Source organism: Nestor notabilis, unplaced genomic scaffold (assembly GCF_000696875.1).
Source record: "Nestor notabilis isolate BGI_N333 unplaced genomic scaffold, ASM69687v1 scaffold25852, whole genome shotgun sequence".
NCBI lineage: Eukaryota > Metazoa > Chordata > Aves > Psittaciformes > Psittacidae > Nestor > Nestor notabilis.
Genome location: NW_009920067.1, coordinates 40,379 through 53,212, shown reverse-complemented (window position 1 = coordinate 53,212; position 12,834 = coordinate 40,379). Strand labels below are relative to the sequence as shown.

At 42.0% G+C, this 12,834-nt stretch overlaps 1 protein-coding gene across 3 annotated transcripts in view; it reads left to right on the top strand.

The window, feature by feature from the left end:
- The first annotated feature begins 12,168 nt into the window (after window positions 1-12,168).
- The window catches only part of TAOK1 (TAO kinase 1), a 32,908-nt gene continuing 32,242 nt past the window's right edge, over window positions 12,169-12,834 (top strand). For 2 of the 3 annotated variants that reach the window (XM_010010524.1, XM_010010526.1), the window contains exon 1: window positions 12,169-12,396. In XM_010010524.1, the coding sequence (XP_010008826.1) occupies window positions 12,265-12,396 (132 nt within the window). In that variant the 5' untranslated portion in view covers window positions 12,169-12,264. The remainder of the gene's footprint in view (window positions 12,397-12,834) is intronic. The other variant, XM_010010525.1, reaches the window with a different exon arrangement.

The window sequence follows — 12,834 nt, the reverse complement described above, 5'->3', positions numbered from 1 at the left end:
TAGGTAAAATAGGTGGGTTTTGATTTGTTGTTGTTTGACTCATCCCTTTGCTGTGTGCTGGTCAAAACATTGTTCTGCTCAGTCATGTGGAGACAGGAAAAATAAATACTCAACCTGAGCTGGAGTAAAACTGTACAAATTGCCCTGACTTTGGGGAATTCCAGCAGGAAAGGAGGTACTCACAGGCTCTAGAAATGCATGAAATAATAGCTCAGTAAAGGTACTCCACTTGTGGGTACAGTTAGACAGGGCTTGGAGCAACCTGCTCTAGTGGAAGGTGTTCCTGTGCGTGGCAGGGGGCTGGAACTGGATGAGCTTTAAGGTCCTTTCCAACCCAAACCATTCCATGATATGATTATTTCTTTGCAGCCTTTTGATAAACCTTTTTTCTGTTTGTAATAGTAGTTGTATATTTTATTAACCCATGTTAAACGAAATTGACCTTTTTCATAACAAGGTGTGTTATGGTAATGCTTGTTTGACCCTGGAAGAATAGCAATGTAGAAACTGTCATCCAAAACGCATCACTGGTCTGGTCCTACCTGCTGTTTCTGGCAGTGGTAACAACTGATGCTTCAGAAGAGATGCCAGGAGTGTTCAGGAATACCTTACCCGACCTGTCTGTGGATGTTCTTACTCCTGTGAATGCCTAATTTAAAAAGCAATGTGTGTATCTCTTGGGCTCAGCACCTTGCAGTCATTTCTGCAGGTTAATTTTTCCTCTTTATAGCTTGATTGGTTGAATTTCCTTCTCTCTGTTATAAATATGCTGCACTTAAATTTTATGGATTCTCCCCTTTTCCTTGAAGCCTGAGCACTTGACATGGCCTTCTTGTGTATGATTTTTAGCTCTTACACCTTTTCTCCTCAAGCTTAGATCGTCATCTTGGGCATTTAAGACTTCGTATTTCTGGGGCCTTTTTGTACTGTACTTCGATTTTGCTGCTAGATGTGAGTGAAGAATAATAGCCAGGAGCAGAGCATGACAGAGACTTCCTTAGTATATTGTCAGAAATTCTGTATTATTTTCCTAGTAGATTCTTCATGTTGATAGGTGCTTGATGCTTCTTTACTTTTTGACCTTTCATCTCCTGCCTTCTTGCTCATTCACTTTGGTTTTTAAGGTTCCTGTGTGCTGTCTGGTACTGTCAACTGCCCTAAATAAAATGTGTCACATACATTTCCTTCCTATTCCAGATCCTAAATACAAATACTGTGCGGGATCTGTGGTCGCTTTGGTTGCAAAGGCCTTTTCCCTTGCTCAAAACGTGTAATTATGCATCTGACCTCTTTCTTTTTTCAGAACATTATATCAGTTCAGAGGTGATGTTTCTCTTCTCCACCTATGACTAATGAATACAATAATTTTTCATACAAGACTTTGCCCACTTCTTGTTGAATATCCTTTTGAGTTGTTCTGTTATTTTAATGACACAGTCCAGTGCATAAATGTTTGACTTGTTAGTTCTTAGTGTGTCACAGTCACCAAGTGATGAGCATGTTACTTCCACTAATTATTAGTTTGATTAATTCCTCTCTTCAGTTTGGCTGCAGTCACTGCGGGAGCTTGTCTGGAGCAGTGGCTGTTGGAAGGGACAGTGGTTGTGACAAGAGTAGATGTCAGTCTGGAGCTACGTCAGACTTTAGGGCAGCTCCTTACTCATCTCCATAGGTCAGTAATGTTTAATGTATGAGTTTATTGAAGGACCAGCTTTCTTGATGTATGGTCTGTGACAGCACCATACCTACTCATCATCTTTGTGCAGATAATTCACCTTCTTTCCTGTATCCTTGTTCTCCTGCTTTTTTCTTGTCCAGTAGGGGATCAGGCTGGGGAACAGCTTGGTTTTTAATCATAGAATGGTTTGGGTTGGAAAGGACCTTAAGATCATCTGGTTCCAACCCCCCTGTCACGGGCGTGGACACCTCGCACTAAACCATGTCACCCAAGGCTCTGTCCAGCCTGGCCTTGAACACTTCCCGGGATGCAGCATTCACAACTTCCTTGGACAACCCATTCCAGTGCCTCACCACCCTCACATTAGAGAACTTCTTCCTTGTATCTAACTTAAACTTCCCCTAAACTTCTAATTTAAACTTTTTAAGATTATTCCCACAGAATCTTCCACTTTCCTCTTGGATTTTTCTGTTTGTATTTGACTTTATTTTCTACCTTATGTCCTTCCTGCTGGCTCCAGTTTTGCCAGGTTCATACTTGCTCAAGTAAGAGTCACACCCATGGGCTGGGGGTTGGAGCTCTTGGGTGGGCATGTGTCCTGGCCTCCTCCTGCACTCCAGGGAATTCATTTGCAAGCTTAATTTAAACATTGTCTTTATTTTTTACTGATTGATCAGAAAGACTTCGAATTCCTTCCTTTCAGGCCTCCCTTCTAAGACTCTGTGTGATACTGCTACTTTTTAATCACTCCTTTTCTCAAGGGTAATTATCTATATTGTGAGCTTTAGTAGCTTATTTCTGAGTTATTTATGCTGAAGCCAAAATAGCCGATTTGCTTACGTTTACTATATTTATTGTTCTGGGGTGAAATTGCTTAGGGGTCAAGAAAAGGTTTCTTTAAACTCAAGTCCCATTAGGATATCTGCCTAAATTTATTTTCTCATGGGCAGCTGGAGTTTCCCACTATTTCTGCCTCTAGATTTAATTGACTCTCCCCAGCTGGCTGCTTGCTAACCTCTTCCTGGCCGGTGGTTTGTAGCGTCATTCCCACAGAGTCTTCCAGTTTTCTCTTGGATTTGACTTTATTTTCTACCTTAGGTCTTCCCTACTGGCTCCAGTTTTGCCAGGTTCATACTCGCTCAAATAAGAGTCACACTAATGTGATGTACTGAAGGACAGGAGTTGGCAATGACTGTGAACATAATGAATTGCAAAAGAAGGGGGACAGAGGATTTCATTTTTTCCAGTTGCCTTCCTCATGGCTTTGCTAGCCTAAGGAATCACTAAATTTAGAGCTGACCTTCTTAATAAATGTACCAGAACTATCACAAGCAAAGTCATTCAGGAGATGTTAGTGTTGAGTATGTCAGAGTATGGTTAGCACTTCTTGAGCATCCATGGTACTCGTCCTTGAGAAATGAATGCTGGCTGTTCTTTAACTGTTCTGGTTTGATGCCATGGGATGTTTTGTTTTAAATAGGAGAAATAAATACGGGATGCTTTTTGGCAGTAGAGTGTCTTTCAACTACATTGGTAATGTGCTTTATTTGTGTTGAGTGGTAGGTTTGGTGTTTCTTGGGTGAGTGACATTGCAAAAATTGCTTGTGATTTAAACTAGTATTTTCAGGAGTACTGGTACTGTTGGGTTTATTTGTGTTTGCTTATAACTGGCATATGTAACTTGTCAAAATAGATTTGGTTTTTTCTGTAGCACAGGAATGGGCTTAGTTACTTTTTCCACTACTTACAGAACTTGAAAGATGATAGAAATAATCAGAAATACAGAAGATTCTTTCCATATTGTTTCAAATGGAAAACATGGGATAATTGTTGCACTGTTGGCTTTACTGCTGGTGTGGATCATCCTAACAAATACTTATACCCAAGCCAGAAACACGGATCCTAGGCTTGTCAATACAGGTTTGGGAGTCTTAGCTTTCCGACCCTTTTTGCTAGTGACATTCCTGGAAGGTAAACATACATCCAACAGAACAGCTCAGCGGGATCACAGAGTGTGCTGGGGTAAGTAATGCAGGGAGCTGATGATGGACAGTTTAGTGTCAGAATCTTGAGAGGAAATCAAAGAAAGCCACAGAGTCTACAAGTACATGTATAAGAGAAACGCAGGCAGTGCTCTAACATAAAAGTGTCTTCTGGAGGCTATTCTGTGAAGAAGTAAAATACAAGAAAAAACAGGTACAAAAGCAGAGAAAATGGGGGGGGGGAAATCTGCAGAGTTGTGGTTTTGTTTTTTTTTTTTTTTTTTTTTTTTTTTTTTTCTTTTTTTTTCCAGGATAGAACCATTCCTCAAAAATCTTTTTGAAAGGAATCTGACTGGAATGATAGGCTTGCTCTTTGTCTGTTGAAGAAGAATGTGTATGTTGGGGAAGAAAAGCCTGTTTGAGCATAGGGGCTCACACAGACAAAAGCTGCCAGAGTTCACCATAATATCCAGGTTCAGATTCATCTTATCCTTACAAATCTGTTCCTTCTACATGTACATAGCTGAGGGAATGTAAAAGGTATCAACAGCATTTGATGATGATACTTTGCTGTGAACTTCTGCTACAGAGGAGGATCTCAGTTCGTTTGCAGTAGGCAGTACTGTTGTTACACAGGTATATGTGGGATTTTAGACGTGCAGTGTTCCTTATTGTCATAAGACAAGTTATGGAAGTGTCCAGCACTGCTGTAAGATCTCGCCTGCTTCCGGCTTTGGCAGCAGAAGGGACTCCTGACTCAGAAATGGGGTGATCTTGTCTTTTCTCTTCCCCTGGGGACCAGCAGAAAGCAGAGGAGCATCTCATGAACATAAACTTGGGGCTGAAAAATGATGTAGAAACGATCAGTATCTCAGTGGGGCTTTCTGTGCTCCACAGTTACCCTCCACAATGCACTTTTCTCAACCCATTCCAGGTGTCTTTGTTCTGCTTGTAGTTGGCACTGTTTCAGGATGGTTCCTTTTAAGTCAGTTTGTGACAGCGTTTTGGATTTTTTCTGAATATTAAACATTTTTCTACTAGTCTCTTGTAGAATGCCATTCATCTGCACCTCCCCTTTCCTTAATGACAGATAGTCCTAATGGATCCAGTGTGGAGAACAAGGGTACCAAAAGGAATGATTTTAGGATTATTAAGAGAAAGGCAAGTTCATTACTGTGCCAGCATTTTTCCATCTACTAAGTGGTAAAAGTAAGTTAGCAGGATCCCAGGGGAAGTGTTCCCCAGTGCCTCTTGCCCCATTTGTAGGGCATAGGAGAACCTGAATGCCACTTGCTGCATCTCCAGGTTTTTCTTGTTTCGTTTCTGGGATTTTTTTCCCTCTTAATTACTACTTTAGTACGATTTCCAAATGGCAGAACTAGGAAGAGAAAAAGTAACATGTTGTTAGCTCGGTGGGAGAGGCTTACCCAAGTACGCAAGTAGTTTGTGGTATGTGGTTTCACATGAGTCAAGTGACTAAAATTGCTGTCCGTTTGGAGAGGCTTGGAGATGGTGATAGACTTTCCATTGTGATAGTCACCTAAATACAACTGTCTTCACACCATCTGCTGTGGTGTAATTGAACATGGACAGGAAGCTGATTTTTAGCTGATCAAGGAAACTATCTTATTCCATGAGCAGAGGGTAATTGGTCTTCCATGTGTGCAGTGCAACACACTTGAGAGTTGCTCTGCTGTTGTCAGAACAAGAAGAAAGGGTCAACTGGGAGGACCAGAGCCTAGGTTAAAAGAGGTTTTAAGGAACATCCACAGCACTTGGTGCCTTGTGAGGGCATTTTTTTTAATTGTAAAGCAGTAAACCTCATGTAGTACTTTTGACAAGCTTGCTGAAAGGAGAAATTGGGTGCAGTGATCAAGAATGTACTTTCCCAGTGATCATAAAGAACCTGATGAACGTGTCTCCCTGTGTTTGCCGAATGTGCAGAAGGATGGATAGAAGATGATCCTGAATCTGGCAGTATTGCACTGGCTGCAGACACCCTGAATTTCAAATAAGCCAAAAGAGCTGCTTCTGCCTGTGCCTTTACAGAAGGACCTGGCCCAGCAGGCTGGCTGGCACCTGGCTTGTGATGAACAGCAAGTAAAGTGATGAGATGTATAGTAGGTGATCTCTGTCTGCCCTTTCTCTTTACGGATGAGGTAACTCCATGCTTAGAATTCATCAGGGTAAAACTTTAAAGGCTGATTTATATGCAGATCACAAAGTAAGTCAAGGGTAGTAGCATCATTCCTAAAGTCACATACATCAGCACTGCCTGGTGTGACTGGAGTGTTCATTTTATGCCCCATCCCTGGCAGTGTTCAAGGCCAGGTTGGATGGGGCTTGGAGCAACCTGCTCTAGTGGAAGGTGTCCCTGCCCGTGGCAGGAGGTTGGAACTGGGTGAGCTTTAAGGTCCCTTCCAACCCAAACCAGTCTGTGATTCTTCTGATGCTTGGCCTTCATCATCTGTTCTGATATTTCCCCACCAACTGTAGACCCCTTCTGCTTCCAATACCAGGTTGGAGTCAAATCATCACACATCCCCCACAGGATTGAGGGTGGGTGTTGCTTGAAGAGAGTACTTTACTCACAGGCCAAGTGTCTTACAGTCACATAACACCAGAGCTCAGCCTCCTGTGGTGGCCAGTGCAGCCTTGGGCACATGGGGATGTGCCTGTTGTACCTTGTGCTGCAAGAGCCTCTTTAGTGTCTCAAGTATACGTCAGAGAAGCAGCTTCCTCTCCCTAACAGGCAATATTATGCGATACTGAAAGTTCAGCTGAGGTTTCTTCTGCATGGTTTATAACCAAACAGCTCGTATGTGTGGATATTTCTGGTTGGTATGCTAGAAAACTTTAATTTGAATTTAGTTTGGGATTTTTTCCCATTGAAAATGCATGGAATAGTGACTACTTCACATTTTGCATACAAGCAGAAACTTGCGTTCTATAATTTTGCTTCCTTTACTTACCTAACAGGCTTTTATTCATAGTTTATCAAAAATGGGGAGTGATTTGTCTGCTACTTCCAAAAAAATTGTGCTTTCAGGTCAAGCATTCAATGCTACGGAGTTGTTTGAAAGTGAGTATTTTAAGTATTCTCACCATTTCAATCTCACTTTAGACATAATTGCAGGTAAAAGAAAGAAAATAAATGAAAAGTCAGTTCTTCGATTGGTTCCTTTTTACCATATTTGATAGTGGTGGAAATTTTCAGTGTCAGCTGGAAGCCATTCTGGAAATTTCTAGTAGTGTGTTGAGGGGGTAGTTTAATCTCAGATTCATATGCTCCCCAGATCAGACCTGGATGCAAGTATGAGAAAATCCCTTTTCCCTGTTTCGACAGTTGTATCATGACACTCATTCCCCATCTATTTGATGCTCTTGCATTAGATCATGCCAGAGGAAATGGCATTAAAATCTAGCAACCGTTTGCACTACATGAAATGCAGATGCTCTTCAAAAATCTAAGTATCAGCTTCCAAATGAAGTTGTGTTGTGGTGGGCTGTTGGTTTTTGGTGTTGGGGGTTTTTTTTGTTGTTTGTTTTACTTTTGGCTTCAAGAAAGACCTGCAAAGGACCAGTTTTTGGGTTGAATATTCACTTTCTATCTTTGCTTTTCGAGTGTGCAGCTCTACTGATTGTAGGTGCTATCACTGATCTCCTGGTTGGTTTGTTTTTAAAGTGTCATGTATATTCTATCAGGGAAACCTCCGTTCTATCAGTGTACCCTCCATTTGATGCTAAAGAGAAGGTTTTATAGGTTTCACTGTGCTAAGTGTATTGTATAGCAGATGACTATAACATAAATCAAGTTTTATGTCTCATGTTCCAAATAATCTGTTATTTATAATTCAGTAACAGAGGGCAGCGCTGCTGTCAGCCTCATTAGCCATTGTAGGAGGCCTTGTAGTGCCTCTTGGTACCCAGGGAAATGGAAAGAGACACAGAATGATGGATGCATAAATTTGTTTGTTGTTTCCATGACGTGCTCACATGGTGTTTGTTTAACTCTGGTTATAATATTCTTGTGTGTAGAAGCTGAAGGATGTTGAATATGTTGATTCCTCGAAACTTCATTTGTACGGACAAAGTGTGCTGCTTTTTAATGCTAATGCTCTACAAGCAAGCCTGTGTTGTCACTTAGTGCCTGCAAACTTTTGAACCATCTCAAGGAACTGCAAACGCTCTGAAGCATCTCATGGTTAGTGTAACTGAATGCCTTCTAGTCACCAAGTTGGTCTGGATGTGAACTGGAGAAATAATATGATGGATAGGTGGAAATCTCAGTGATAACGTTTCCTTCTCCTTTGCAGGGAAGGCTTAGTACATTCTCTTCTTAGTACATTGGTTTATTACATGAGAACAGTTATATCTGACGGCTGTCAGTGTCACAGGTTTTAGTGTAGCGAGGACAGATTTTAATTTCTCTGAGGTCTGCTGGCATAAGGCTCAAACATGCACGTTAAATATGGCAACTGACCATTTAGAGCTTTGCTTGTTCTGCTCTGCAGGATCCCAGGGGATGTTAGTCACAGGGGTGGGTCTTACTTCAGCTGGAGATGACATGGCAGGGAGGCAGAAAACTCAGAAGAGAACAGGTCTTGTCCCGTCCTCATCTTCAGCTTCCTTATGTCAGTGGTTCAAGGTGTGTGTGTGTACACTTAATATAGCTGTAATTACAGGGAATGTAACATCTTATTGATTCATAGACTTCTGTGGATGTGTGCATGTGGTTTCTACTAACTGGTAGTTGTTCAGATGAAAGTAGTTTGATAAAACATTTTGGCCTGTATTCAGTGTTACTTACACTAGTAATGGTTGCTACTAGCTAAATGTAGTTAGTTCTGCCTGTATGGAAATAGAGTTGGTCCAGTCTGTGCTTTCATCATAGAATGCTAGAATAGTTTGGATTGGAAGGGACTTTAAAGCTTATCTAGTTCCAACTCCCTGCAATGGGCAGGGACACCTTCCACTAATTGTTCCCTGGTTTACTTTGAATCTTTCTCTCATTCCTCCATCACCTTGTTGGTTGTGAGTGGAATTGATGTAAGTACCAGCAGTTGTGTTTATGCAATGCCATATTCTCTTTTTGTGTGAGTGACAACTTGGAAAAAATGTGGAATTTATTTCATCTAATTTTAGCAGCCTGAAAGGTGGCTTGTAGGTAGACTACAGAGACACGAGCGCTGGCAGGGGATGCCGATTCCTGGTGCAGTGCCTGTCTCTTGGCCACAACCAGGATCTAGCTGCCTGATCTGAGCTAAGGTGAGATGATCCATCCATGCATCCACTGGGAGCAATTGTGTTTAACAGTGTAGTTGCACCAATCCAAAAAACTGTAGTAGAGACTGCATTGGTGGAAGAATGTGAAATACATTAGTGCAACTTGACTGCAATTTAGAAACCCAGCTGCCTGCTGGTATATGATTTAATTTTCAGTGCAGTTTAATGCAGAGTTTTGGGTGTTTTTAATCTTAAGTCATCTGTATTTTTAATACATTTAAAATAATGCAATAACCACATTGCATGCCACTTCTCATAACTTCACTTCCATTTCCCCAGAGCATCCAGGTGTCATTATTGCAGGCAGAGCATCTCGGCTGCTGGCACTGTCGGGCTTTGGCAGGCAGCACGTGTTGTCTGGGTAAAGAGAAGACTGAGGGAATTTAATATTGGAACATCCATAAAAAAAATGGGAGCACTTCATTAAGCAAGGCTGTGTCAAGCTTTCGTATGGATGGAATTTACATTAATGCATTTTATTGTTCCGTCTAAGCAGATCAAATGATAACCGTAGTGTCATGCTCACGTCTGTGACTATCCCGTTAAATAGGTTTTAGTACTTAATGGTTTTATTCTCATTCATTTCAAAGCAGCAATTGTTTTCAAGAATAAAGATAATTAAATTTGTCTTGATGGTCTCAGGATTAAAGGTGGTGGTAGGGAAGCTGTATTTTAAGGTGTATCACAGTGGCTGAGGAGTTCTCTGCTTTGTCATTCCAAGCCTGGTGGCGTGCTAGCCAGTCTCATACCACTCCTGCGTGTATGTTTAAGGAGCCTGGGAAGAGTTCTAGCAGCCATAAGAAGTGCTGCCTGTTGATGACATTTCATAGGCATGCTCCAAGATGATGCCAAGAGCGAGTCTGGTGGCTGGCTTGGCATTGAGGGTAGGTGGGGAGCTGTAATCCATCTCAGCTGCATGCGCTGGGGGTTTCCTGCTCGCCCTGGCTCCCACTCGCACGCTCGTTCCCGGGGACATGTGACTTTGGGCCATATTAGCAGGTTTATCCAAGCCTAGCCCCTAAGGGCATTCTGGGATTGCAGCAGTTGCTTTTGAACAACAATGTCCTTTTTGTAAGAATCTGATGCTTCTTAAAAGATGGAACATGACATCATTACTGTCGATCCAAGAAGCATTCCTTCAATAATACTGAGTGTGCTCTGGTTATCAGCTCCCTTCCCCCAGCTCCTCTCTCGCGCTTTTCTGACTGATGCTTTTTGTCTATTGTTTCGTCGAGGGCTGTAAATGTGAAACAGTTGTCTTTCAGTCTTATGTGCTTGTTAGAGCTGGAATCAAGTGGAATATTGTTGGCTTGTTTGAAAGAAAAAATAACAAAACCCACCACTTTTCTTTCCAGTCTTCATAAATGTAGCGTGTACTTCAGGTACAGGCTGAATTGGAGCTAATTATTTCCCTTCCCACACGGTATTAGTTACTGTGTTATGCAACGGAAGGTGGAGATATCCCAGTCCTGTTCCTGTGCATCTCACTCAGCTTCATTGGCAGTTGGGAATGTCGTGTGTCGATATGCAACGTTCCTGTGTGTGCTCACCAGTGCAGTGTAGCGGAGTGGTGAACAGCTGCATATTTTCTGTGTGTGTGTATATGTATTGACCTACCACTGGGATTTTAAAGGAATCAGGAAAACTGGAGACTCTTGCAGACTTTACAACTAGGTATGTCTTGGCTGTCTCTCGCCCCATCGTGCTCTCCTCATAGTTATTTGAACCAACAAGGAGCAGGCAGTCTTTGGCGCTTCCACATGCTGCAACTGCCTAGAGAAGTGTACCACGGAGCATAAACAGGCAGGAGTATGTCTTTTTCAATCCTTATAGGAATTGCTCCATGGGGAGGGGAAAACAAATGATTCATTGATGGTCTGGAGGGTTGGAGAAAAGTGGAGTTTATAGAGTCCAGAAAAGGAGGATAAATGCACAGGGTTAAGGCCTTTATGATTCCTTGGTGAAACTCAGGTTTGTTGTATTTGTCTTCCGTTCTTCAGAAAACCAAATTTGGGCTATGAAATGTGAATTTAAAAAAGCACCAGTCTTGGCCAGACAGGGATTTTTGGGAAGAAGTGAGCTGTGTGATAAGCTGTTTGCCAGCGACACAGAACGTTTTTGTTGGTATTTACAGGGAATTGAGAGGAAATCCCGATACCCAGACCCTTCCTTTACCTGTGTGTGCATTTTACTTGTAATGCTTGTTTAGCTTCACCTGTTGTGATGAGCCAGTATGATTTTAGCACCACTCGAAGGTATAGTTCTTATTCTGAATAGATTCTAAGGCACATTTTGCTTAAATGAAGGCAAACTCATGGTGCAGACAGGAAGGATTTTGTGTGTTCCCAGTGGTGTCTGAAATTGCAAGTTCCTCTGAATAAAGTGTTTGCCAGTGGACTCTGGTGAAGGCTACTTCATGTACTATCATGATTAAAACGGATGTCTACTCTGCTGAAACAGAGTAGAAGGATGTGTTGTGTGGAATGGGCTATCTCCTGTTCCGGATGCTGTTCCTCTAAAGGAGGGTGTTACAAATCAGGCTCTGAAGAACAAGCACTTTACTGTAGAGATAGTGAATTTAGATAAGAGAAAATAAAAACGCAAAAAGGACCATGAGTGCCTTAGTTGTGGAAGGAGAAGCTTAAGAGAGAGAGGTTTCTGTGTACATGCTAAAATGAATAAAAAATTGATCACTGGCTGCTTCATAACTGGAGTGCAATTGTAAAAGTAAAAATGTAAATACAGATCAGTGAATGGCAGTGGTGGTTCATACACTTCATACTTGTGCCATGTATCTTGTCTTGCAAAGACCATAATGGATGGAGAGATATATAGATAGAGATGTGCAATTGTGTCATCCACTTCAAGACATAGTGGGTGTAACTCTTCAGAGAGAGGGTGTCAAGGTAATATGGGCTCGCTAGTGACAAACTGGTTCTCATTATAGGTCATAATAATTCTGGTGACTGCTCTGCAGGGGACTGAGCAGATGCTGGAGCAATGAATGTGTCTCGCTTTGTGTTTCGACTTTGGTTTGTGTTGTGTAGAAATGCTTGACCGGTGTCACAGTGGGACTGTGACATTATCCCAGCGGATAGGTTGTGTTGTTTCACGCAACAAGGATGCATGCTCTGGAAGAAGTGGAAGCTGCTCTGCTGTGGCTTTGTTTCTGACTCATTGAGAAGAGGATAATCAGTGAAGGATTGCACTCTTTTTCTTGCAGTAATCCATGCTGAAGAGGCTCCATTCATACAGATGAACCAAGGGTTGAGGCAGCACTTTAAACCCAGATAGTCGGTCGGCTAACTGCCCAGCAGGATGCCATCAACCAGCCGAGCGGGCAGCCTGAAGGACCCAGAAATTGCAGAGCTCTTCTTTAAAGAAGATCCAGAAAAGCTCTTCACAGATCTCCGAGAGATTGGCCATGGAAGCTTCGGAGCAGTTTATTTTGTAAGTAGCTTTGTGACTTGTGAATTTTGACTGTATGTCTTCTTATCTTTAAACTGTGGATGTAAACTGTTTTTGAACATATTAGGGAAGAGAAACTACTGTGAATCTTTTATATATATGTGGTGGTGTGTGTCTGTACAGCCCCAGTCTGTTCAGACTTGCAGTGGCTGTAAGGTGTTTGCGTATGCACTGAAAAGAAAAACTGGAAACATGGCCCTTGCCCAGTGCATTTAGGTGCATCGTTATGTCACAAGCAGGGATTTATCTGCTAATTCAAATATCACTTCTCCATCAATTCTGACTGGTAGTGCCATTCTCTTGGTCTGATCATCTCCTTATCGCTTAAGTCCTCTCTCCCTTTGTGCATACCCTCAGGCTCCCTTAAAGCCATTCTTTGTGTTTGACACCTAAGTGTCGGTGCTCTTGTTGTCGTTTGCC